The sequence below is a fragment of the Colletotrichum destructivum genome, chromosome 3 (genome assembly GCF_034447905.1).
Source record: "Colletotrichum destructivum chromosome 3, complete sequence".
NCBI classification, from domain to species: Eukaryota; Fungi; Ascomycota; class Sordariomycetes; order Glomerellales; family Glomerellaceae; genus Colletotrichum; species Colletotrichum destructivum.
The window spans coordinates 3,721,281-3,742,870 of NC_085898.1; the positions used below are offsets into that span (position 1 = coordinate 3,721,281).

General features: G+C 55.4%; 9 protein-coding genes across 9 annotated transcripts; 6 read left to right on the plus strand and 3 right to left on the minus strand.

The window, feature by feature from the left end:
- Positions 1-1,155: 1,155 nt before the first annotated feature.
- On the plus strand, positions 1,156-1,767 carry CDEST_05225 (Putative peptidase S26, lexA/Signal peptidase-like superfamily; the record flags this gene model as incomplete). The annotated part of the gene is made up of 2 exons (XM_062921384.1): positions 1,156-1,415; positions 1,488-1,767. The coding sequence occupies 2 exons, from the start codon at positions 1,156-1,158 to the stop codon at positions 1,765-1,767; spliced, it is 540 nt and encodes a 179-aa protein (XP_062777435.1).
- Positions 1,768-2,222: 455 nt separating this feature from the next.
- On the plus strand, positions 2,223-4,049 carry CDEST_05226 (Putative mitochondrial carrier domain superfamily). Its single transcript, XM_062921385.1, has 2 exons — positions 2,223-3,065; positions 3,121-4,049. The coding sequence occupies exons 1-2, from the start codon at positions 2,525-2,527 to the stop codon at positions 3,843-3,845; spliced, it is 1,266 nt and encodes a 421-aa protein (XP_062777436.1). The 5' UTR covers positions 2,223-2,524; the 3' UTR covers positions 3,846-4,049.
- A 390-nt stretch (positions 4,050-4,439) lies between these two features.
- On the plus strand, positions 4,440-6,445 carry CDEST_05227 (Putative B30.2/SPRY domain, concanavalin A-like lectin/glucanase domain superfamily). The gene is made up of 2 exons (XM_062921386.1): positions 4,440-5,005; positions 5,060-6,445. The coding sequence occupies exons 1-2, from the start codon at positions 4,569-4,571 to the stop codon at positions 6,327-6,329; spliced, it is 1,707 nt and encodes a 568-aa protein (XP_062777437.1). The 5' UTR covers positions 4,440-4,568; the 3' UTR covers positions 6,330-6,445.
- A 1-nt stretch (position 6,446) lies between these two features.
- Positions 6,447-8,398, minus strand: CDEST_05228 (uncharacterized protein). The gene is made up of 2 exons (XM_062921387.1): positions 7,116-8,398; positions 6,447-7,048 (listed from the first exon to the last, which is right to left on the minus strand). The coding sequence occupies exons 1-2, from the start codon at positions 8,170-8,172 to the stop codon at positions 6,750-6,752; spliced, it is 1,356 nt and encodes a 451-aa protein (XP_062777438.1). The 5' UTR covers positions 8,173-8,398; the 3' UTR covers positions 6,447-6,749.
- Positions 8,399-8,757: 359 nt separating this feature from the next.
- On the minus strand, positions 8,758-10,075 carry CDEST_05229 (Putative non-structural maintenance of chromosomes element 1, Zinc finger, RING/FYVE/PHD-type). The gene has a single exon (XM_062921388.1). It carries the CDS (start codon positions 9,922-9,924, stop codon positions 8,941-8,943), a length of 984 nt encoding a protein of 327 aa, XP_062777439.1. The 5' UTR covers positions 9,925-10,075; the 3' UTR covers positions 8,758-8,940.
- Positions 10,076-10,293: 218 nt separating this feature from the next.
- Positions 10,294-13,651, plus strand: CDEST_05230 (uncharacterized protein). The gene is made up of 5 exons (XM_062921389.1): positions 10,294-12,260; positions 12,326-12,514; positions 12,563-12,784; positions 12,842-13,067; positions 13,133-13,651. Exons 1-5 carry the CDS (start codon positions 12,134-12,136, stop codon positions 13,647-13,649), a joined length of 1,281 nt encoding a protein of 426 aa, XP_062777440.1. The 5' UTR covers positions 10,294-12,133; the 3' UTR covers positions 13,650-13,651.
- A 1-nt stretch (position 13,652) lies between these two features.
- CDEST_05231 (uncharacterized protein) lies at positions 13,653-13,877 on the plus strand (the record flags this gene model as incomplete). Its single annotated transcript, XM_062921390.1, has 1 exon — positions 13,653-13,877. The coding sequence occupies exon 1, from the start codon at positions 13,662-13,664 to the stop codon at positions 13,875-13,877; it is 216 nt and encodes a 71-aa protein (XP_062777441.1). The 5' UTR covers positions 13,653-13,661.
- A 790-nt stretch (positions 13,878-14,667) lies between these two features.
- Positions 14,668-18,291, plus strand: CDEST_05232 (Putative cryptic loci regulator 2). The gene is made up of 2 exons (XM_062921391.1): positions 14,668-15,363; positions 15,420-18,291. The coding sequence occupies exons 1-2, from the start codon at positions 15,126-15,128 to the stop codon at positions 17,144-17,146; spliced, it is 1,965 nt and encodes a 654-aa protein (XP_062777442.1). The 5' UTR covers positions 14,668-15,125; the 3' UTR covers positions 17,147-18,291.
- A 506-nt stretch (positions 18,292-18,797) lies between these two features.
- CDEST_05233 (uncharacterized protein) lies at positions 18,798-21,311 on the minus strand. The gene is made up of 3 exons (XM_062921392.1): positions 20,568-21,311; positions 19,821-20,477; positions 18,798-19,767 (listed from the first exon to the last, which is right to left on the minus strand). Exons 1-3 carry the CDS (start codon positions 20,735-20,737, stop codon positions 19,515-19,517), a joined length of 1,080 nt encoding a protein of 359 aa, XP_062777443.1. The 5' UTR covers positions 20,738-21,311; the 3' UTR covers positions 18,798-19,514.
- Positions 21,312-21,590: the final 279 nt, after the last annotated feature.

Genomic DNA, 21,590 nt, shown 5'->3' on the forward strand with positions numbered 1-21,590 from the left:
ACAGCTGGGAAGCTGTCGAACAGTTCATCTGGTGCTTTGTCGGGGTCAACGCTGGCATCGTCTGTGCCCCCCGTCCCCGTAATCAAGCCCTTCTTCATACACTACCTGCCGTCAGTCATCGTGTCGCGACTGAGCAGCAACCGCGGCGACTCGACGGCGGCGGGCGGCTAGGGCTCGCGGCAGCCTTGCACACTCGACCCCGTCGTCGCGCAGAACCTGGAGCGGCGCCGTATGCAAGACGAGTCGTACGTGCTCTCGTCAAGGGACGACCGCAGCATATCGGATGCGAAGAGCAGGGTCGAAGACAGCGAGGAGGATTAACTGTGGGATGGGTATCATAAGAATGCGAGGGCGGCTACGGGAGCTTAAGTCCGGGATTTGAGGTCTGCTTTGGAGAGTAGTAACTTGGATACTGCGGATGAGATGAACGGTGCACCAATGCGAAGACGGTGCCTGTCTCGGCCGAAAATCGACATTCGAGGAGTGGGCCCGGCATCATGGTCCGGCGAGAAACGATGGTGGTGGAACATTAAAGCCCATGAGCTGTGCCAACGATGGCTCGAAATGGAACCCAAAGGAAGCGAATAGACAAGTGAATCTTGCGGGTTTTGACTAGGCCAGATGTTGCTCATTGGGAGACACTACTCGTCCGAATAGTGTGATACACCGTCAGCCCCGATATCATCACTCAAAATCATGGGCAACTTCGCAAGCCAATGAAGACCAAATAGGCTAGAGCATGGACAGGCCATCAAAGTACGGCCCGGATGTGTCCTGCCATTCGAAGCACAGGTAACTTTTAGGACATCAGGAAACACAAATTCGTTCGTGGGGTCGTAACTCTTGTCCCGTAAGTCAAAGTGTTGACACATGAGTATGAACACTCTACTAGGAGAGTTACAAATTCAATGCATCCATTTCTTTCTGATGCTAAACTGTCGCTCTACCTTGGTAAGTCGGTGGCACAGTAGGTAATAACCTATTTACCCCAACAGGACCCGCCCAGATAAACGCGATAAGACACTTGATATGATAAGCACGTGGGATGTGAACTGCCTCACACAAAGTTTCGTTGTGACGAACAGGATAAGAAGCTTGTCTCTCGAGAGGCAGCGACCACTGACTCCCATACCCAGTTGCACACAATCTACGCCCATGGCATACCGACAGCTATGGGCGCGCATGCGAGGCAGCTTCCTTGGTGACACGACAATTCGTCTCCTGAGTCTCGCAACTTGGGTCCCCATCGTGATCACGTTCAACGATCATGTCGCGACCATCACAGCGATTAGCGGCGGCTCCATGTACCCGTACTACAATGAGGACCGCAACAGCACTGTGGCAAACGACATGGTGCTCACTTGGAAGTGGAATCCGATGGATGGACTGCGGAAGGGCATGATAGTCACGTTTAGGTGCGTCAATGGCGAGCGCTGTCGGAGCCCCCGAGATGTCGGATGAGCTGACCTTTCTCCCGCGTACTGTAGAAGCCCATTCCACCCGGAGACCGTCGCGATCAAGCGAATTGTTGCACTGGAGGGAGAATATGTCACACCGAGGGCGCCGCATCCGCCTGGAATAGTCCGGGTACCACAAGGGCATATCTGGGTCGAGGGTGACGGCCCGCAGGGCCAGACATTGGACAGCAATACCTACGGACCAATATCTATGGCGCTGGTTACGGGACGGTGTGTTTGGAATATCTGGCCCTGGCGCAAGTTTGGGCGCGTGAGGTGGGAAGAATATAGGTTCGCCCCTAGATACTGAATCGAGGGCCGGGGTTGCCTCTTGTACGAATAAGCAAGCAGTGATGTTGGAGACTCGGCTGTCTTTTGGGGGGCGGGGGCATTGGCTAGAGCCCAAGCATTCGAAGTCCCAAGAACCCTTCATGTATCATACATACCCCTCCTATCTCCTATCGCGACCATTGATTACCTCAATTATCGGGATAGGCCCTTTAAGTCTGAGGGGATGTTTCCCGGCACTCCCCTCCTCAGCAAAGCGGCGCAAACCGTCTTGTGTCACAGCTCGCAGCTCTCGGCACAGGGTCCGTCCCGTGAAATGCAGCTCCAACGTTGTAGCTCTAGCGTCTGTTAAAGCAAGAGACAGGAAGCTCACAGTGACGACGCTGCGGGACTGCAGCGCGGCGCGTGGTCTGTGCACCGCCAACAAAAATCCAGAGAGCCCGGGAACCCTGTCGGAAATTTCAATGTGACCATTCGCTGCTCCTCGCCGCCGCCAAGTTTTTCGACTGCGCAACAATTCCACGCGACAATCACCGACGAGGATACCTCTCTTTCTGTCTCTCTCTCTCTCTCTCCGCCTTCCTCCCCCCTGGAAACCTGAAGACGGCGTCGGTATCCCGCAGTGGGTGTGCGATTGCTCCAACCGAACCCGCCCCCCGTGCCGAAATCGACAAGCACCACAACGTCCACGATCACCCACCATACGAGAGGGACCGACCGACCGAACTTGCCGTTGACAGGAGAGAAGCTGGTGTAACTGCGACAGGCAGCATTCGCAAATGTCTGTCGCTGACCGCATCGTCAGCTACTTCGCCCCTGCCGACAACAGTGCGCAAACGATCAAGGAGGGTTTCTCGGTCTCGAGCCCGGCGGCGGCGGCCTCGTCCGGAGAGGATAGACATGAGGGACAGACGGGAGGACTTTTGCCGGATATCAGAATCAATAGACAGTCGTTCGGACAGGACATGATCTCGGAGGAGGATGACTCATTCGAAGAAGAAGGCCGCCCGCCTTACCTCCATGCTATGATAGCCGGGGGTCTCGGCGGGTCGACGGGAGACATGCTCATGCACTCTCTGGACACGGTCAAGACGCGCCAACAGGGCGACCCGCACATCCCGCCGAAGTATACGTCCCTCGGCTCGTCCTATCACACGATATGGAGGCAAGAAGGCATCAGACGAGGTCTCTATGGCGGGTGGGTACCGGCACTGAGTGGCTCGCTCCCGGGCACCATGTTATTTTTCGGCACATACGAATGGAGCAAGCGGTTTCTCATTGAACACGGCCTACAGCACCACTTGTCCTATCTAACAGCCGGTTCGTTGAGTTTAAGCCTATGACTGGAAACCCCAAGCTAACTGAATATGCCTAGGTTTCCTTGGAGACTTGGCCGGCTCCGTCGTCTACGTCCCGTCCGAAGTGTTGAAGACCCGCATGCAGTTGCAGGGACGTTACAACAACCCCTACTTCAAGTCGGGATACAACTACAGAGGCACGGTCGATGCTGCGCGGACAATTGTCCGCCACGAGGGGCTTTCTGCGCTGTTCCACGGTTACCAAGCGACGCTCTATCGCGACCTCCCGTTTTCGGCGCTCCAGTTCATGTTTTGGGAACAGTTCCACGCCTGGGCCCGTACCTACAAGCAGAGCAGGGATGTCGGTGTACCGCTGGAGCTCTTGACTGGTGGTCTCGCCGGAAGCTTGGCTGGCGTTATGACATGTCCCCTAGACGTCGTCAAGACGCGGCTGCAGACCCAAGTGCACCCTGACCTGTTACCAAAAGAGAGTAAAGCGGCGGCCAAGACTACCACGCATGCTTCGACGTCAAAATCACAGATGCGCAACATATCTACGTCATCTCCGTCAACACATACTCCTCGCCCCGGCGCGGTGAACCTGCAGACCTCGTCCGTCATCCAGGGCCTCAAGGTCATATACCAGACGGAGGGGCTCAGCGGATGGTTCAGGGGCGTGGGCCCTCGTGGCGTATGGACCTTCATTCAGAGCGGCACAATGCTGTTCTTGTACCAACGTATCCTTAAACAGTTAGAGGTTTGGAACCCTCCTGTGGAAGCGCAACGGGAGCATGCCATTTAGGGGAGGGCTGTCGGTCAGGTCATGGAGGGCTGGGGTGTAACAATTTACCAGGACTTGGGATGGAGAAAAAGTATTGTACAAAACAACACTGTCTGTACACTTTGTAAGGATAAGCATGGGGACTGGCGTTTGACGGCATCGTAGATGGACACAATGTCCAATAGAGAAAGCTGATAGAGAGAAAGACAAGTCTCATTTCAAATGCCTCCTTCGTTTGCTAATTATATTGAACACTTGAGTGAATGAATTGCGATCTCAGTAGCTGTAGAAAAAAGGCGGTGTTACAAAGATGTTGTATGTGAAAGCCAGCCAACCGAAAAGTTGTTGCTGTATGTGAATCAACTTTGTGGCGAGCTTCCCTCCTCACGAGATTCCAGTTGTCAATTGAAGCCTGCAGCGCCTGTCCAGTGGGAGTATCCACCAACCTTGGTAGGTACTTCCGGGAAGTAAGTAGGGACGCGAGGTACCTGGGATACTTAGACCCCTGCTGGTTTCCTGCTCAGGCCCCTGTGTGACAGCAAGGAGCTTGACGCGGGGGTGTCTTGTAGCTTCAGTGCAGCTCTCAAAATTTCGACCTTTGCAACACGCGCTTCACGGCAAGAAGCAAGAACCTGCGACTTTGTCTCCCACTAACCACCAGACACAAGACCGGCTCAAACCAGCACCGCCGCTCACAGTTCAAGAGTCAAAGAAATCTCGCGTTACCAATAGCAAACCGATTCAATGGCGTCCGACTCGGGTACTCCCCCTCCTCCTTGGGAGCCGACCCTGAGCGGTTCCCTTCCTACCTCAACCGCGATCCCGTTGAAGCGCACCGCCCTCGAGGAGGATTTTACTCCCTCTGTACCATCTCCTCTCAATCCAGACGTCCGAGCAACACCGAAACCTCAAGGCGTCGACGATATGCCTGCTAAGCGGAACAAAAAGGAGTCGCTGAAGAAGCGCGAGTCCAAGGGCGCTTTCGGCGGCGACAGCAACCGTGGCACGCCGGACCCGAAGCATCGGGAACCTAAGCAGAGCGACTACAGCCCGATGCGCTACAAGCTTGCTCCTCCAAAGCCTTCCGATTTCGAACCCGCGCGCCCCGCTGTCTTCACTTACCACCATGATGTTCCTGCCCTTGACGGCGGCAAGATCCAGTTCTACGAGACCTCGGAGCAGTGAGTTCGCCAGCGCCTATGCGCCTTGTCGCAGCTGACTGACAAGAATGCAAGTGTTCACAATAAGAAGAGCTATCACTACACACACTGCATTGCCGATCCCGGATTCCCCTCATCGCTTTACTACCGCGGCACGGAGGCAGAGCCTCACGGCCCTCACCTAAGCTTCGAAGACAGCGCGACCCACCTGTTCTTCGACCAGACGGGCCGCCACATCACGACCAACAAGGGGTTCCGCATGACGCGTGCAAACGTGGCGATCCGCGAGGGACGTTTCTACTGGGAGGTCAAGATCACGAGAGGCATCGTCGACAAGAAGAATGGAGAAGGACAGCCCGAGTCACACGGCCATGTGCGCATGGGCTTTGCTAGAAGAGAGGCGTCGGTGGATGCCCCTGTCGGTTTCGACGCCTACAGCTACGGCTTCCGCGACGTCGGTGGTGAGAAGGTGTACATGTCGCGCCCGAAGCCCTTTTTCCCGGAAGGAGAAGGTATCCGTGAGGGCGATGTCATCGGTCTGGAGATCCAGCTACCCTCGGAGCGCCTGCAACGGAAGGTCTTGGCTGGCCAGTACAACCCCGCTGTTGACACAGGCTTGGACGACGACAGCACGGCTTTCGATGCGCCCAATATTGTTCGCGACCGTATTCCCATCCGCTTTAAGCAGCATATCTATTTCGAGAAGATCGACTACCACACCACCAAGGAGCTCGAAGACCTGATGAACCCATCGCCCGTTTCCTCTGGTCCCGCGAATTCGGTCGAGGCGCCCAACCCCAATCATACCGTCCCCGCCCTTCGGACTCTCCCCAGCTCCTACATCAAGGTGTACAAGAACGGTGTTCTCATGGGAACCCCCTTCACAGACCTCCTCGCCTTCCTGCCCCCAGCCTCGAAACCGCAGGCGCAGATCGGCGCCCGTGAGGGCCTCGACAACGGCATGCTCGGTTACTATCCTGCCGTGAGCGTTTTCAGAGGCGGCGCCGCAGAGGTCAACTTCGGTCCCGACTTCTGGTTCCCGCCTCCCGGCATTGTTGAGGACCCGGACAACGAGGTCTCCATGATCGACGGCGGCCAGGATGAACCCAGTAAGTCGTACGCATTTGCATATCCCGGCCTGGATAAGGTCCGGCCCGTCTCAGAGCGATACACGGAGCAGATTGTGGAAGACATCGTATACGACATCATCGACGAGGTCGACTTCTGGATCCAGGACGGCTGTAAGGTCATAGATCGCTTCGGCCAAGGCGAGAAGGCTGGTCACACAGGCAGTCTCGCGGCCGGCGGACGTGACGAGATCAAAGAGTTGGTCCAGGATGATTGAGAACTGGAAGAGAAACAAATCAAAAGGCGTACATTGTTAGGAGATACCCAACTTTTTTTCTTCTTTTTCAAGAGGTTTTTTGCATTGCAATCCATGGCTGTATATTAAAACTATTTGGGGAAGGCATGGGAGAACACCGTCTCTACACAATAAGGCCTTCTCATATTTGCGGAAAGGCTTGACCTGGGAAAAGCCGAGGTCGGATCCCAAATAGACACATGATATCATTCCACAGTGCGATCCATCTCACAAGTCCAATTGCGCTTCTGCTCATTCGTTCATACTTCGTTTCATTCGTTCGTTAAAAAAAAAAAAAGATCGTCCAGCACTCAGGACGTGATTGTTGAACAAGACAAAAGGAAAATGCGAGAGCTCGCTGGAACAACTCAGGGTAAGGCGGCCCCTCCCGTTTGTCTTTCCTCACTTCCTAGTCGATCTCCTCCGAGGAGAGTCGGGAGTCGGCGACGACCGCCGTTGGGGCGACGTCCTTCCCGAGCTGTGCCTGCCACTGCGCCGGCTGCGCTCACTTCTATCGCTCCGTGGACGGTCCCGATCCGAGCGGACCGGCTCGGTGCGAGAACGCGCGGGGGCCGGGAGGGCTGGGTCATCGGGAAGCTCCTCGATGCGGCCGCTGCCATCGATGATCTCAGGCGCGTTCTCGCGCTTGATACGTTCTTCGCGGCCGCGCTTGTGGCAGTACCACAGCACAAACAAGAGGACTGTTAAAAAGAGTCAGCGTTCTATTGAGATACATGTGCGTCTTGAGGGAGGGGGATTAGAACTTACGGAACAAGGCCACACTCCAAATGACGTTGGTGCCGATAAAAGCCGGCCACCGCAGCTTCAACGCATTGACGATGGCCTTCAACATGCCCACCACGGCGCCAGGCTTGGAGACCAGGTCCGCGAAGCTGGTGGGTGTGAACATCTTCTTTGCAGCACCCTTGATGCCCTCCTCGGCCGACATCTCGGCGGCGTTAATGCCCTGGCTCTTGGCGGCGGCGGCGAGGACCTCAGGTCCCAGGCTGGCGGTGAACTTGTCGGGGAGGTTGGTGACGAGCTTCTTCATACTGTTGGGGAGCTTGTCGAACGACTTCTTGAGGGTGCCGTCGCGATCCTCGACGAGGTTGCGGAGGTCGTCGACAGCGGTCGGCACGCCGTTAACGAGGTCCTTGAGGACGAGGGTGAACTTTCCGACGAGTTCGGACGACTCGGCAGACAGCGGGATGGCCTTGTTGTTGCGCGCCGAGAGGTTCAGATCGTCGAGCACGCGCGAGATGTCGTCCTGTTCGCGCGCCGCCTCCTCGGGCCCCACGGGCTTGGTGGGCGCCAGCTGCTTGTCCTTGTCGCCGCCTCCCGTGGCCTTGTTGAAGAGGAACGCAATCTTGCTAGGAATCTTGGAGGGGCCCGAAGCCTGGGGCTTCTCCGCGACGGCGACCGTTGCGGCCTTCTTGGGGGCCTGTTGCTCCTGGAGCGGCGCGGCGCGGCGGGACTCGTCAGAGTCCCAGGTGTACTCAGGGGTTTTGCTGCGCGGGGGCAGCGCGGGGCGTACACTCTCGTCGTCCGAGTCCATCTCGTCCGGGTCGGAGAGGATGCGTCTGAAAAAGGCCTCGTCTTTACGATCCAGGAGGGGCGCGGGGCCGCCTTCCGTAGCCGCGCTCGCCATCGTCGAGACGGAGTGAGAACTTGTCTGGCGCCGCGACGGCGAGGGCCGCGAGTCGGGTTTGAGATGCGTCGATGATCCATTCTGCTGTTGCGGTCGTTGCTCTGCTTCGGCCGCCTCTTTTGCCTCCTTTCCGGTCTTGTACTTCTTAAACTTCTTGTAACTCAGGTACTCTAACATCGTGGGCGGAGGGTTTCTGGGCTTTGCGCCACAGAACCAAGGCCGAAGAGCTGGGTTGCAGATGAGCGGGAATGCGGTCTGCCTGGTGCAGGAGATTTCAGTTTGAGCGACAGATGTATCTGGTTTGTTTGGTGTGACCGTAGATGAATACCTAGGGAGTCTTGCTAATGAAGGCGGTCCGCGGCGGTTCTTTTTATTCAACGGCCAAGCGCTTCTGAATCACATGCGGTCTGGGTCTGGCCCGGGGCCCTGGCTTTTCCTGTGGCAGCGTCGTCATGTCCCGCGACAGCTCAGGTGTTAGCCACAGGATGGGCTGGACGAGCGGGTGGGAGTGGCTTGCACAGCCACGCGTGATGTCACCAGTGCCGTTGGATGATCGCAATCCCCTGCCATTGGAGCCCTCCAGCGCGATGTCAAACAGCCCGCACCTAAGCGACCGCCGGCAACTGGGCCCGAGACCCGCTTAAGTATATGCACCGCCACTTTGGAGGCCGCCCCTCCAGGGTCCAATATGTCGCCTCTCTTGTTGGGACCCTGAGACCCAATGAAAGGATGTAGGATGGAGCTTGGAGGAACTGGGTGGTCGTCTAAACTGTTCGCTTTGCTCTTTTCTCTCTTTATGGGTGTAGAGCAGGATGTCTGTGAACTACGGTAGTCAAGTGACTGGCCTCTGCTTTGGCCGCCAGTCCGGGGTATCTTCAAGAAAACTGCCTATAAGCATCCAGGGGATGAGCTTCCGAACAGAGCTTCATGCCCGATCATGCTCGATCATACTTCATCCTCCCCATCTTCATCCCCGCCATTTCCTTGCACGTCTTCATCTGCCATGCTGCCCTTCCTGCCTCCACTCCTACGGCGGCCCCTCTGGTAGGCCTCTGTACTGGTCTCTGCCTCCTCTCCCACGTAGTGCTTACCGTCCCAGCCTCTTGAGCATCTGGGGCATTTGTGGCTACGCTGCGTTCGCCAGTATGCGTCCTGACATATGTGGTGCAAGCGCGCGTTACAATCCCTCTCTGCGCATCTTTGCCCGACGGTAACGATTCCCTTGCACGCCTCGCAGAACTTGATGCGCTGCCATTCCTGCGCTGCCGCGTCGGGGTCGTTGTATGAGTCAATCAGCCACGCCCTAAGCTCGAGCAGTGCTCGGGGGCTGAGGCTGTAGAACCCGTTATTGGACTTTTCCAGCCAGCCCTGGTTCATCAGGTTCACAAGCATGTCTTCCACTTCGCTGTGCTTGAGTCCCTTATCCGTCGAAGATTGTGTCTGAGTCGGTGCTCCATTCTCATCGACGTCGTTATTGTTCTGCTGCCGCGGAGGGCGGGCAAGCTTGATGGCCTGCATCTCAGTGATGCACATGAGCTCCATACGCGGAGAGTTGTACGTCTCGAACATGGCATCGAGTAACCTCTTGGTGAAGGCGATCTGTTCGGCATTATATGTAGTTGCGAGCTGCGTCATCGGGTCGGAAGCCGTGTTCACAAGGGCGTAGACGCGTTTCTTGGAGACTTGGTGAATGGTGCTTCGGACCTCGTAATCGAAGAAGGAAACGGCTTCGGCGGCGGCTTCCAGGTAAGACTCGAAGTCTTGTTGGGTGACCTGCTCCGGGGAGACGGGCTCGCGGTCTTCGGCCTCGATGGTAAATATTTCGGCGAGAATTGTCTGTCCCTCTTTGAGCGTAAGGGTTCCGCGAGCCACGAAGGCTTGCAGGAAGGCCCGATTGCCATCATTGTAATGTGGTGGGAGGTTGTTCATGTTGGTAATGCGGTGTCAGAGCGCAGGTTCATACGATGCTTCTGTAGTCTTGTCGAACTAGTATAATATAATGGGGGGTGGAATTGCTCAAGGAATCAGAAACGCTGTGTGCAATTCTGTCAAATCACTAGGGACGTGTGCTGCCAAGAAGTATTTATCGCGAGGAGGCTTTCGACGCGCTCTTGACGCGCATCGCAGGGCATAGGCTTAATTGAATGACCGAGCTCCTTTCCACGACCCCACCAACTAGTGTCTTGTTGTTACATGCGCCACAAAGTGGCTGGAATGCGGCAGGGGGGCGTCCCATCGGGGGATTTTCCATCTCAGGGGGAGGAAGGTTGCGATCTTGCTTTCCATTCCCTGCGCAACGGCATACACGCGGTCCGCAGACAGGGCTTCTCCGCAGCCAGGGCCACCAGGATCCTCCTGCCCCCAAGGAAGTGGAGGTTTAAATCATCCTTCGCCTGAACCTTCTTGGTAAATGTTGAGCAGCTGTTTTGATTTCTCGAGGTCCACGGTGCCACATGCCGACGACATGGCATTTCGCTGCGACTGCCGATCATACTTGCTCATACCCTCCGATTGAGGTTCAAGCTTTCCCCTTTCAGCCAGACAGGATCCGGTTCGGCGAATTCAACTTCGACGCTCACCACCTAGTTCCCGCGACCTTCGATCTAGCAGAAACTGGCACATCACGCCGTTGCCCTTTCATCTCAACAACACTGCGCCACCAAGAATTTGCAGTTAGCACTGGATTCACCCAGCTTGCCGTATCGGGCCCAAGGCCCGAAGCCACATCCGTTGCTCGGGCTCAATCGGGCCACATGCTGGTATATGTTCTTTTTCTGACTCGGGGAGGAGGCCAAGGCCAATACAAAACCACTAGCCTGAAATCGCGTCATGGCTCTCCCTGTCTTATCGCGAGCCCCAGGCACCGATCATTCGGGACACGGCATGTTCCCCTGCCATTGAACTCAGCTCAACGATGAGATGATATGTGGTGATCATCTTTCTCGATAAATTCGGGAGGCGTAGTTCGTTCTCATGTTCTTTGGAAGTTTGCGCAAACATCGGATTTTCATAGTTGTCATCGACGACACTGGCAGCGGTAATGTTGCCGCTTCACGCTCTTCCAGGAAACCTTCCGTCGAGCCCCCCTCCCTTCGGCCCGGTCGCCTCTGCCGGGTTCAAGCCCGTCCGCGGGAGACCCTCCTCAGCGTCCGCACCCACACACCCACAACCGTCTGACGAATCTTTTCTCGAGGACACGCCTCCTCTCACCATACATGTTTCGAGCCATCGATGCCTCAAACCTAAGAAATTGGTCCTGTTTTTTGAGGCGGATAGTTCGGTCGAACTCGTACGTCGCCATGCCACTTACCCTCAGGCATAACTTAGCTTGACACTCATCATCCTGCGGACGGACTTTTCTCAGCGAGCTTTAACCTAAGGGGTGTTCTTCTGTTAGACGGATTGTAGCTCAACGTTTTCATCTTGGGTCAACTAGCCACCGAGTCTGTGGTCGGCAGATGCCGTCAGGATCACTTCCAAGAAGCCCGCTAGAATGCCGTCACAAGGCCGCTTGTTTCGCCACGACACCCTTCACCAACCAGCCCCTCCTCCGAAGTCCTTTCACAGACTGTAGAACAGTATTCCTGATGCAATATCGTTCTGGAGATCACCTTACACTATTGTGCACCACAACTAGGTAAAACTCTTCATAGCCACCTCGAGCGGCCCCCGCCACTCACCCTTCGTAGAATCCCCGCTCCAAGACATTTCCGGACCGCCGACTGCAGGTCGTAGGGGGGGCTTGCGGCTCGTAATTTGGCCCAAACACCCCTTGCCTCTCTGAAATGCTGGGAAGTCTCGTCATTTGGTCACTGCACCTGATTGTTCCTTCATCCTCCTAAGAGCGCCGGGCAGGGGTCATCAGCTTTTCCTGCTCAGGTCTTCCTTAATATTGGCTCTCTTCCCTTCCGCTGCTACACAAGTAAGGACGGACGGAGGCTATCCATGCGCAGATCGCTGGGGCCCGGATCGATCTTGGGGCTGCGCTGCATGATAAACATGGCCATACTGTTTCCCTCCTCCCCCAGTTCTTAGTTCCTTTCTTTTCGTCTGTCCATTCGCCTTGCTTGTCCCCTGCTGCCGGCCAACAGCTCCGAATTCATGTCTGGCCTGCTGCACCAACATCCACGGGGGTGATATGGCCATCCAGCTGCCCCGAGAAGAGCTAGGCACCGCTGTGGGAGTTCTCGTTTACTCCTTCTTCTGCCTAGCATGCAGTCTCCTCATGGCATGGCTTGTGTATGCCCATCGTGAGGGACTCAGCTGTGAGTGAATGTGATGATGGGTTCAGTAGTATTGTCTTTAGTCTGACTGATGGTGTTGCACACAGATGTCGCACTGATTTCATACTTCACAGGGCTCTCGACAGCCGCTTCTGTAGCACAGCAGACCCATACTCTTGTGCGATGGAGGGACATCAAGCTTGAGCAGTTCCGGCATTCGAGCATTAATGTCGGCAATCCTGAGCTGGCCATAGCCGGCCAATCAACTGGTCTTGACCTAGTACTGTTCTACATCCGTAAGTGGCGGCTCACTCATTCGGCGTCACTGATCTGACACATTGCAGAGTTCTACAGCTATAACGTCGAAGCACTTGTGACCCTGTTCTGGGCCTTCGCTCTCACTCAGTCAATCTTTCAACTCGAACCTGCTAGGTCGCTACGTAAACGAGTCAACTACATCTCAAAAGCTCTTGCTGTTCTCCTTCCGGCATTGCTGGTGGGGATCCTCCGACTGGAGGCTGTTCAGAAGCAGACGGTCCCCTTCCTCGTTCTCGCCGACGGGATCAGTAAGTCTAATTTATGCCTTAAACTTTCAGGTGACAGTCGCCTAACACAAGATGCAGTGGGTTTCTGCCTAAGCGGTAGCGGTGTTCTCCTCATCGTCATCTTGATCAAATACGTCTACACTCGCCGAAACCTCCTATCGTGGAACGTTCGATACGGCCAAAGATCGAACAGCACGAAAAGTAGCGACACGCTCGTTTTCGACAGTAATAACGGGAGGCGTCGCGGGAGTATCTACGACAGATGGTTGGTGGTTCGGTTCAGCATAGCATTTGTCGCGTTGGCGTAAGCATAACCTGCCTCCTAGTCCATCCATATCTACGCTGGAGTAACTGATGGAACTCTTCAAGTGTCTTCCAGGTCGTCACCATAATGTTTCAAGTCACCTCCGCACGCCAAAATACTCGCGATTCACTAAGCGACAGCCCGGATCTAAGCACGGAACGATTGCATCTGGACCTCTTGCTCTTCATTCCCGGCGTATCCGCGAGTTTGTTGACCTTTGTTGTTTTCGGCACGACGAAGACATTCCGAGATTACATTGCTAGTAAACTTATCCCGCGATGGCTCAGAGACAGGAGTAGGATGAAGACGAGCAGCCCGTCATCTCGGCGAAACCGCTTGTCGCAGACGGTTTCCAATAGGACCGCGGCATATCCGCCGCGGCTCTCATTGACGCCATACGTCACGAACGACGGCGGTCTTTACTCCCCAATCTATGATGGAAACGATATTCAGCTGGGGGACCTGAATTTAAATGGCTCGAGCAAGGTCGCTGAGGACGACCAGTGGCCGTTGGTGAACCCCAACGTGGGCTCTAGTGACCTGAAAAAACCTGCAAATGTGTATTTGTTTCCGAAGCAGTAGTCTTACGAGTTTATGACCAAAATGATACCACACGGGCCAAGGCTCGCTTTCTGTCTTGAGGCTATGTCACAAGCATTCGCAGGTGTTTCGGGCCGCAACGTCGCTTCATCACTTCTGATTCGGGCTGGCCACGTAGCCAGGCGACATTCGGAGGGTGATGCCACGGAGTTGCGGGTCATCCTGACCGGGACCGTTGTCCATGGCCCGACCGGCAACTACGATTCATAATGTCGACGGAAGAACCACATATCGGCTCCCACACAAGCTCGGAAAACAAGAAGTTGTCTCCTTGGATTCATCAATGCATTGCAGACGTAGCGTCCGCCCTGGAGAATACAACACTTCCTGGGCGCTAAGAGAAGTAAATCAAAACGTTGTAGTCGTCCGTTGATGGTCCTGCGGTACCCGACCCTCAGGCTGGTTCTCCCGTGGAACAACTTCCTTTCGAGAAAGTCGATAGACTCAACTCCAACCCTTGTCAGCCAAACTTTTTGCCGTCACCTTCTTTCTTGATGGGCGTAAGTGTGAACTGATTATAATCTGTTCACATGGAACTTCCTTCATACATTGGGTCGCAAGGCTTAGGCTGAGACCGTGGTTGGATTCGCTCCGGATTCAACCACGGAGGACTACGAGCACCACGACAGCCTCGCCCCATTCATCCCCCCCTTTGTCGTCTCGCTGATGAGTACTTCAAGGTCTCCTATGGCCTTGAGGAGGGCCAGCGAGCCCCAGATTATCTAAACTTGACCCTGGGAGTCAAATTACGAACATTGCAAATGACAAAAGGAAACTTCAGACTCAAGAGCTGTACAAGAACGCAACACATTGCTTGCAATTGCTAGTTACCTTATCTACCTACCCAAGAATGGCTGGCGGTGGGGGTCGTTTGGTGTCGTTCGGTGAAGTGGAGGTTATCTGCTGGTCGGAGCACGCTGACTAAGCAATTTAGCGCGACGCAGGTCCCACTCGTTGAGCTCCATCAGCACTTCAACCTCTTCCAACCTCAGATTGGGCCGTTTATGACGACAAACACTCGCGACAAACAAGTGATTAACTGTACTCTGTTCATAGCACGGCCACCCACGAATACGGTCCCGTCGTTTTCCGCAATCCGAGTTGAATTGACTGAGTTAGCTTGCGCCAGGCGAGGTCTGTCATCCGCATTAACTACTCATCGCGGTTCACCGAACCCACCACGGGGTCAGATCCACTTCACAGCTTGCGAAGGAGGACTACCAGTGGGATCAGGACGCAGAATGTGCTAGCAGGACGAGTTTCACTTTGGGTTCTTTCACTTCCTGAGACTTGGTTTGGAGTTGGCTCTCATCTCGAGACCGCATTCACCAACCAGCATTGTTGCTGTTGCTGCTACCGGCGCGGTCTGCCACCTGACTTGACTGTCAAATTCACTGCATCCTGGCACAACGCTCAAACCCCATCGCCATTCTTTCGACTCCTGCACTTACCATCAGGATGTCAGACCTCACCGAGTACAATGTAGTAGTATTCACTCGGAGCGATGGTCAGGATTATGGACCGGGGTACTGGCCAGCCCCTACAGATGCGGCGGCCAAGAACGCGAAGAAGACCACCCAAGAAAAGACACCAAGAGCGAAGCCTCAGATGGTTCGACTGACCGAAGACGACCCAAGGTTTCAGGAGTGGCGTATAAAGCTGGGGATATTGTTGAAGCAAGAACTTGCACCCACAGGTAAGGGGGCCCTCCCCTAAACTGATTACTCGCGCGCCGTCTGACCTCCCACACAGAGGGTCTTCCTTGGCTCGTCAATTTCCCGCGTGGGTACTGGCTGTATGAGAAGTCGAAGCATCTCTGGGTTTCTGGACACCCGGATAGGTCAAGGCCTCTCTACAAGAGCCCGCAAGAGTTCGGTATCCATCTGCTGTGGCTCCTCTCGAACTCGAATGACCGCAATGACTGCCGCTGCGTCCACTGCAACACTCGAGAAATGCCGAACATCGACGGGCTGAGCGTCGTAGATGGGCCTCGGGCCCTGCCGACGGCGACCAACGCGCAGCCCCCATCAAAAATCCGTAAGATCACGCCGCAGATACCGCCAGGCACAACCGCGTCCCCTGTTCCTGCAGCAGCGGCGACTCCTCCAGCCGTGAAGAGAGAGACACCTGTGCCAGCGCCCACAACCGCGGCGAAAAAGGAGACACCGATACCGGTTCCGACGATACCCTTACGTGCTGCCCCAGCTCAAACGTCAGCTCAGGCGCAGCCTCCTCTGCAACAGCAGCAATCCCAATACCAGCATCAGCACCAAGCGCTACCGAGTCAAGCGCCTCCGGCCCAGACGCAAGGACAGCCTCCAAACCAGGCTCCCGTCCAGCCCCAAGCTCAACCCCAAGTTCAGGCACAAGTGCAACATGTCAACCAGGCTCCGCCCCAAGCTCAACCTATGTATCAACAGCCACAGTTCTTACCCTACCCGCAACCTTATCTGGGAATACAAGCCCCGACTCTGTTCCGTGTCGGAGAGCTGGTCTGGTTCCAAATAGCGTCTGGCTGGCGTCTAGGCATTGTAGCCGTAACTCCCACACCCACCAACATAAAGCCCGGCGTCAAGCCCGAGCTCCAGATTCTCCCAATGTCCCACCAGCTCTTCAACCAGTCGCCGATCCAGACCTTGGAAGCAACAGCACGCCCATTTTTGGCCTTCTCTGTGCCCAACGTCAGCATCCCGGAGCTGCAGAACAAGGCGTACGACGAGGTCAACTGGGAAGCCTTCCTCCGCAGTCTTACCCCCGAGGACACTCATCGTCGCGAGGTGGCGCTGCTCGATTCATCAAAGATGGCGGCCCAAAAGGTCGGCGTGTCGTTCTCCGTCTTCAGTCGTCTCGGCGAGAACGAAGGCGGCAAGAAGGTCGACTACCACGGCATCTTCCTTGGCGCTGAGCGCATCGAGCTCGGTGACGTCCTCCGCGTCCGCATCTCACCGGAACAGAACCTCCCGCCCGCGGCCAACAACCTCCCCGACGCGCTGCTTGCCCTCCGCGAGATCTGCACCGCGCCCATTGACGTGCCCGGCATGGCCTTCTTCAAGGGCGACATCTACCAGCCCCTCTCGGGAGACAACGCCCCGGCCACCGATGTCGCCATGACCGTGCCGGAAGACAAGCTCCCACGACCGCTTCGCGAGGAGATGGTATTCCGCAAGAAGTTTGCCCCCGCGGACCGCTGGCGCTGCGTTCTACTCAAGCAGAACGCCGTCCTCCGCGAGCCGGACCTCAAGGGCCGCTTCTACGCCACGCATAGGCTGCTGCCGCTGCTCGACGGTCAGGCCAAAGCAGCGTCCGAGGCACAGAAGGGCATAGTGCGCGACGTGCAGCAGCGGCTCAACCAGCGCATCGACACGTTCAAGACGGCCTACATCGGGCAGAAACGCACTCGCGCCGAGACCATCGGCCCCGCGCTTCCTCCGGGAAGCGTCCTCCAATTTGAGGCATCCGTGCGCGAGGAGGGCGCTTAGGACATTGGAAGGAGGATGGCCGTGTGGTCGCCTATTGGTGCTTGGGACTTGTTATGACGGTTTGGCAGCACAGGACGACGAGGCCAGGGTTGGCAGGAGTCGGCAGGGTAGATGGGCAATGGCAACGGAGACCTGTGTATTAGTAGAGGATGCAGCGTGGGCACCATGTAATGGACGTTACCACCTCACCCCTTCGAGGCTGTCCAGGGGCCTGTAATCTTTCATGTGAACCCGCAGGCCCTTCCTTACCCAGCCTTTGCCTCAGAACCAGCTCCGGGCTAATGCCTCGTCAACGAGTCACGGTCGCACAAGGCCAGATGGATGCGAATAAGCCGAATTTGGTAGGTGGTACAATACGGACCTGGCATGAAATCTGGACAAAAGGGTTGACATCTCAATACCACTTACTGCCTCTCTATACATCATCCTTATTACCCATGCTACCCCGGGAACCAACCATCGCACGCCAGATCCAGACTGCAGGGGCGCATACAGATATGTATACAGACACACATATCCCATCAGTAGTTTTGTTTCTTATATCCACGTTACGACCGAACGCGTGTCAGCCGGCAGCGTACCACCTTCATTGTTTAACGTACAATTTTTAAATTTCTTTTACCGCATTACGGATATACACTCCTCTCTCCATTCCCTCCGCTGTTCAAATGGTCACCAGCCCCCTTTTCTAGAAGGTCGTCTAGAAGAAGGAAAGAAGAAAGGATGAAAAGCACCCAGGGGATGGAGGTCGATTTCGTGACAACCAGGCCAACGAACGGCCTTCGTCCCAGACATACGCGCACACATGCCAATCAACTGGGAAGATAAAGAAGAAAAAAAGAAAAACAAGGGGACGGGGGGTAACGAGTAGATAGATAGGGAGGGTCCAGATCTCCATCTGCACGCGCGTGGCAAGGTTTCTTTTTCCCTTATCCATCTCCATCGACCCTTCGAGCCCTCGTACCATCATCCGATCCGCGGTCTCCTCGAACTGGGAAAACATCTGTTTCCTTTTTTCTCGTTTCTTCTTCTTCTCCGTAGCACCACTACTCTACGACGACTCACCGTTGGTACCACAGCATAACTGACACACACACACCTGAGTTCCAGGGCGCCGCCAACCCACCCCACTGGCCTCCCTTTCCTGTTCCCACCACCCCCTACTGCCTCCTTCCCGGGGTTGTGGTTCTCGCGTACCGCCTCGCAGCGCGCTCACACGCTTAACGCCCTTTTCCAGCCATGCGGTCCCTCCGCCACCTCTTTAACCTCCGTATGCTGAACACACGACCAGTCTGAGAGTACACCCTGCCCCGAGTGCTTATGGGCTGTATCTGCCACTCCATTGCCTATTCTCCTTGACCTGCTTCCAATATGGGTTTGCAAACATCAACACCCACATGTTATGTTCTTCAAAGTGAAATCGTCGGACAACGACTCAATCGGGAGAGATCAGATGAGGGCGCTAGCGCGGAACACATTGCCGCCTTCGGGCCGAATGATGCGTTGGGGACATTTCACGGAGAGAATCCAAAAGACTTAAGAGTCAACCCCCCCCCCCCCATTTGTTTTGTCCAAAAGTGGTTATGAGTTTCAAAAGTCAGTCCTTGGGGGAAAAGAATTGGTAGTGGTGTAGATGGTTCATGAGAGATGGGAAGAAGCTGATGGTGATAATTGTGATGATGAGATGAAACGAGAATGATAATCCGCCTTCCGCACGGCTAGTCTGCCCACCCCCTGTATGGACCCACGTTGTCGGTTCTGGTCTGTACGCCCGATACTGCTCTTTTCCTTGTCGCTGCAATGCAATTCCGTCTGACACAACGCCGCTCAACTCTTCTCCTTCAGCTGCCAAATCCGATTCGTCCCTTCTTCCGCAATTGTGGCCTGATCCACCCCCTTCCCCCCAATCCAGGTGCGCGTCCGGGTACGAGTTCTCCTTTTCTCTTCTCATCTTCCTCTGTTTCTCTCATGGGACAGGTGTGTGCAGTGGGTGGAGCTCATTAGTCGGCAGGAGACATTACTTTTGGTGTAGTCGAGATAATGCTGGGTCGTGATAGCATAGTGCGTGAAAGCTTCATATTCTTCGTCATCCCTCCGGTCTCGTTGGGCGAGGCAGAGGAGAGGTGGCCGCGGCGAAAAGAAGACATTTGATGTGATGCAAATGATAGATGGTCATGTGGTTTCGTAGTGTTGCAATAAAAAGAAATGACGAATGCTTGTTCAACAGGAAGAAATCGGATGAGGAGATTCGCCCGGAGAGGGAAGTAGGGTCGAGGACTGATGGAGAGTGTCGCTCGCCCTAGATCAGCCCAGATTCTGTCGGCCCCAGCCGAGTCGGACGGTGTCAAGCGCCGTGTTGGCCGTCGCATCATTTGAGTTTTAGACTCTCGATCTTGGCCTGTATGCTCTTCAGAATCTCTGGGTCTGGTTCCGGCTCGACCTTGCGTGGCTTCAGACGGGAACAGTCGCCGCACTTTTCATGCTGGCACTTCTTGCATTCGGTTCCGTCGGCTGCGCCTCCTGGATATATCGTCTTGCACTTATGGCATTCGTGATGCGGCACAGCATTCGGTCCAAACTCGTCGCCAGGGTAGCCAAAGGGATACTTGTCCTTCTTAGGCCTGATATAGGGTTAGCACTAAACAACATTACCAATTTAGCAAGGGCAACATACGGGTCTCTGGGGCAGTCGGTGCAACGGTTGTGACTGCACTTGGAGCAGGTCTTGCTGCCAGCAGTGAAGAGCGTCTGACACTCGTGGCAGGTTCTCCTAACTCTCTGACGGGGCTTCTTGTAGATAAGGTCCTGTCCTCCAGTCTTGCTGGGACGCTTGAGGACGATGTTCTTTGCGTCCTTGGGGTCGTAGTTGTAGTCGGGAACGATGGGAGCGTTCTCCTTCTGGGCCTTGAGGATGGCGGCCCGCTTCTCCCGGCTGGCGATGCGCTCGGCCTCGGTCCGTTTGGGCGGGTGGCGGATACACTTGGTGCAGCGGACGTGTTGGCAACCCGGGCACTCTTTAGCGGCAGCGAAAGTGGCACTGCACTTGTGGCAGGTTCGGTGGACGCGCATGCGGATGGGCTTCTCGACACGGAGAGCGGTGCCCTCGGTGGAGATCCACTCGCTTTGCTTGATCTCGAGACCGAACCTCTCGCCCAGCTTCCTCGCGCGCTCCTCAAACAATTCAGATCGGGGTACCCTGACTACGCCCTCGAGATCCTCGTACTTGCTCTTGGGGGCCTCTTTCTTAGAGGGTTCCTTGGGGGGTTCCTTCGTCGCGGCGGCGGCGGCAGCAGTTGCGGGGGGCTGCTCGGTAGCCGGGGCAGTGGGTTGGCTGTACACATGTTAGATAGGTAACGCAGACGGTGTACGTGGCAATGTGCAAGACAGATGTAGACATCGAAGAGCTGGTTTCTTTGCTTACCCAGAAGTGGCCGACTGGGTGGGAGGATGCTGGCCGGCAGTAGACAGAGTCGACATGCGCTTAGAGGAACCATCGCCCCTCTTGAAGACAGTCTTAGCGCGGGACAAGATCTTTCCCAGTCCCTTTTTCTCTTTCGGGACCGATGGCCCGGCCTGTGCTGGCGAGCTCATGTTTGTCGAAGTTATCGTGTAAGACGGGTCGGGTTTGGGAAACGTAGGTGTTCTTGGTCAATTCTAAAGATGAGAGTCAGAATCGACTGTGCTTTGAGGTCCAGTCGAGCACGGCTAGGAATTGGCGTTTGGGCAGAGTTGCAAGATGCGCAATTGTTGTCAGACGATTGAATAGTTGGTTTTAACCGACGAGGTTTGGAGCGGGTGGCGTGAGGTTCAAGTATGAGCGAGGTAGGCTACAGAGTTGTCGTTTGATTGGATGTGGTTCGTGCAGTACGAGATGGATAAGCGGCTGGAGGCGAGAACGGGGGGGGGGGGGGGGGGTTGTCGATCGTCGTTGGTGGTTGCGAGTAGGGATTCGACAAGTGATGTGCGGCGATAGCAGAATCCTCAGCTTAACAACTCTATCTTCTGCTTCCCGTAAACTGTTGGATAGGCAGAAGAGTAGAGAGTACAAGTCGAGCCGCAAGCGAAACCTGCGGTTTATTGTTCAGAATGAGTCGGCCAGGGAAAGAGAAGAGAGTGGTGTAAGAAGGGGGGGAGACGAAGAAGAAGAAGGATGGAAAGTAAGTGAAGGGACGGGGAGGAGGTGGTTGAAAGGAAGTGTGGAAAAAGTGGGAAAACAAGGTGCAGGTGGTAAGAGGCAAGGTAGAGGAAGAGACTAGGGTCAAGAACGGCTAGCAGTGGGTGAAAAGGCAGGTAGGTGTCAGTGTGCTAATGTCAACACCAGCCAGCTCTGCTCTCCTTCCCTCAGCTTCCTCCAAATGAATGAATGAATACATTATTCCCCCGTCCAGTCTGTTCCAGGTCGCAGGCCCGCAAACGCAGCCAATCCAATCCAGAGCCCATGCCA

Excerpts from the sequence above, each read along its gene's own strand:
- CDEST_05226 (XM_062921385.1), top strand. The coding sequence starts at position 2,525 with ATGTCTGTCGCTGACCGCATCGTCAGCTACTTCGCCCCTGCCGACAAC. Across the intron at positions 3,066-3,120 it reads CTTGTCCTATCTAACAGCCG|GTTTCCTTGGAGACTTGGCC; the intron begins GTTCGTTGAGTT and ends GAATATGCCTAG.
- CDEST_05227 (XM_062921386.1), top strand. The coding sequence starts at position 4,569 with ATGGCGTCCGACTCGGGTACTCCCCCTCCTCCTTGGGAGCCGACCCTG. Across the intron at positions 5,006-5,059 it reads TTCTACGAGACCTCGGAGCA|TGTTCACAATAAGAAGAGCT; the intron begins GTGAGTTCGCCA and ends CAAGAATGCAAG.
- CDEST_05228 (XM_062921387.1), bottom strand. The coding sequence starts at position 8,172 with ATGTTAGAGTACCTGAGTTACAAGAAGTTTAAGAAGTACAAGACCGGA. Across the intron at positions 7,049-7,115 it reads TTGGAGTGTGGCCTTGTTCC|TCCTCTTGTTTGTGCTGTGG; the intron begins GTAAGTTCTAAT and ends TCTTTTTAACAG.
- CDEST_05229 (XM_062921388.1), bottom strand. The coding sequence starts at position 9,924 with ATGAACAACCTCCCACCACATTACAATGATGGCAATCGGGCCTTCCTG.
- CDEST_05230 (XM_062921389.1), top strand. The coding sequence starts at position 12,134 with ATGGCCATCCAGCTGCCCCGAGAAGAGCTAGGCACCGCTGTGGGAGTT. Across the intron at positions 12,515-12,562 it reads CCTAGTACTGTTCTACATCC|AGTTCTACAGCTATAACGTC; the intron begins GTAAGTGGCGGC and ends GACACATTGCAG. Across the intron at positions 13,068-13,132 it reads ATAGCATTTGTCGCGTTGGC|TGTCTTCCAGGTCGTCACCA; the intron begins GTAAGCATAACC and ends GAACTCTTCAAG.
- CDEST_05232 (XM_062921391.1), top strand. The coding sequence starts at position 15,126 with ATGTCAGACCTCACCGAGTACAATGTAGTAGTATTCACTCGGAGCGAT. Across the intron at positions 15,364-15,419 it reads GCAAGAACTTGCACCCACAG|AGGGTCTTCCTTGGCTCGTC; the intron begins GTAAGGGGGCCC and ends CCTCCCACACAG.
- CDEST_05233 (XM_062921392.1), bottom strand. The coding sequence starts at position 20,737 with ATGAGCTCGCCAGCACAGGCCGGGCCATCGGTCCCGAAAGAGAAAAAG. Across the intron at positions 20,478-20,567 it reads ACCCAGTCGGCCACTTCTGG|CCAACCCACTGCCCCGGCTA; the intron begins GTAAGCAAAGAA and ends ACATGTGTACAG. Across the intron at positions 19,768-19,820 it reads ACCGACTGCCCCAGAGACCC|GCCTAAGAAGGACAAGTATC; the intron begins GTATGTTGCCCT and ends ACCCTATATCAG.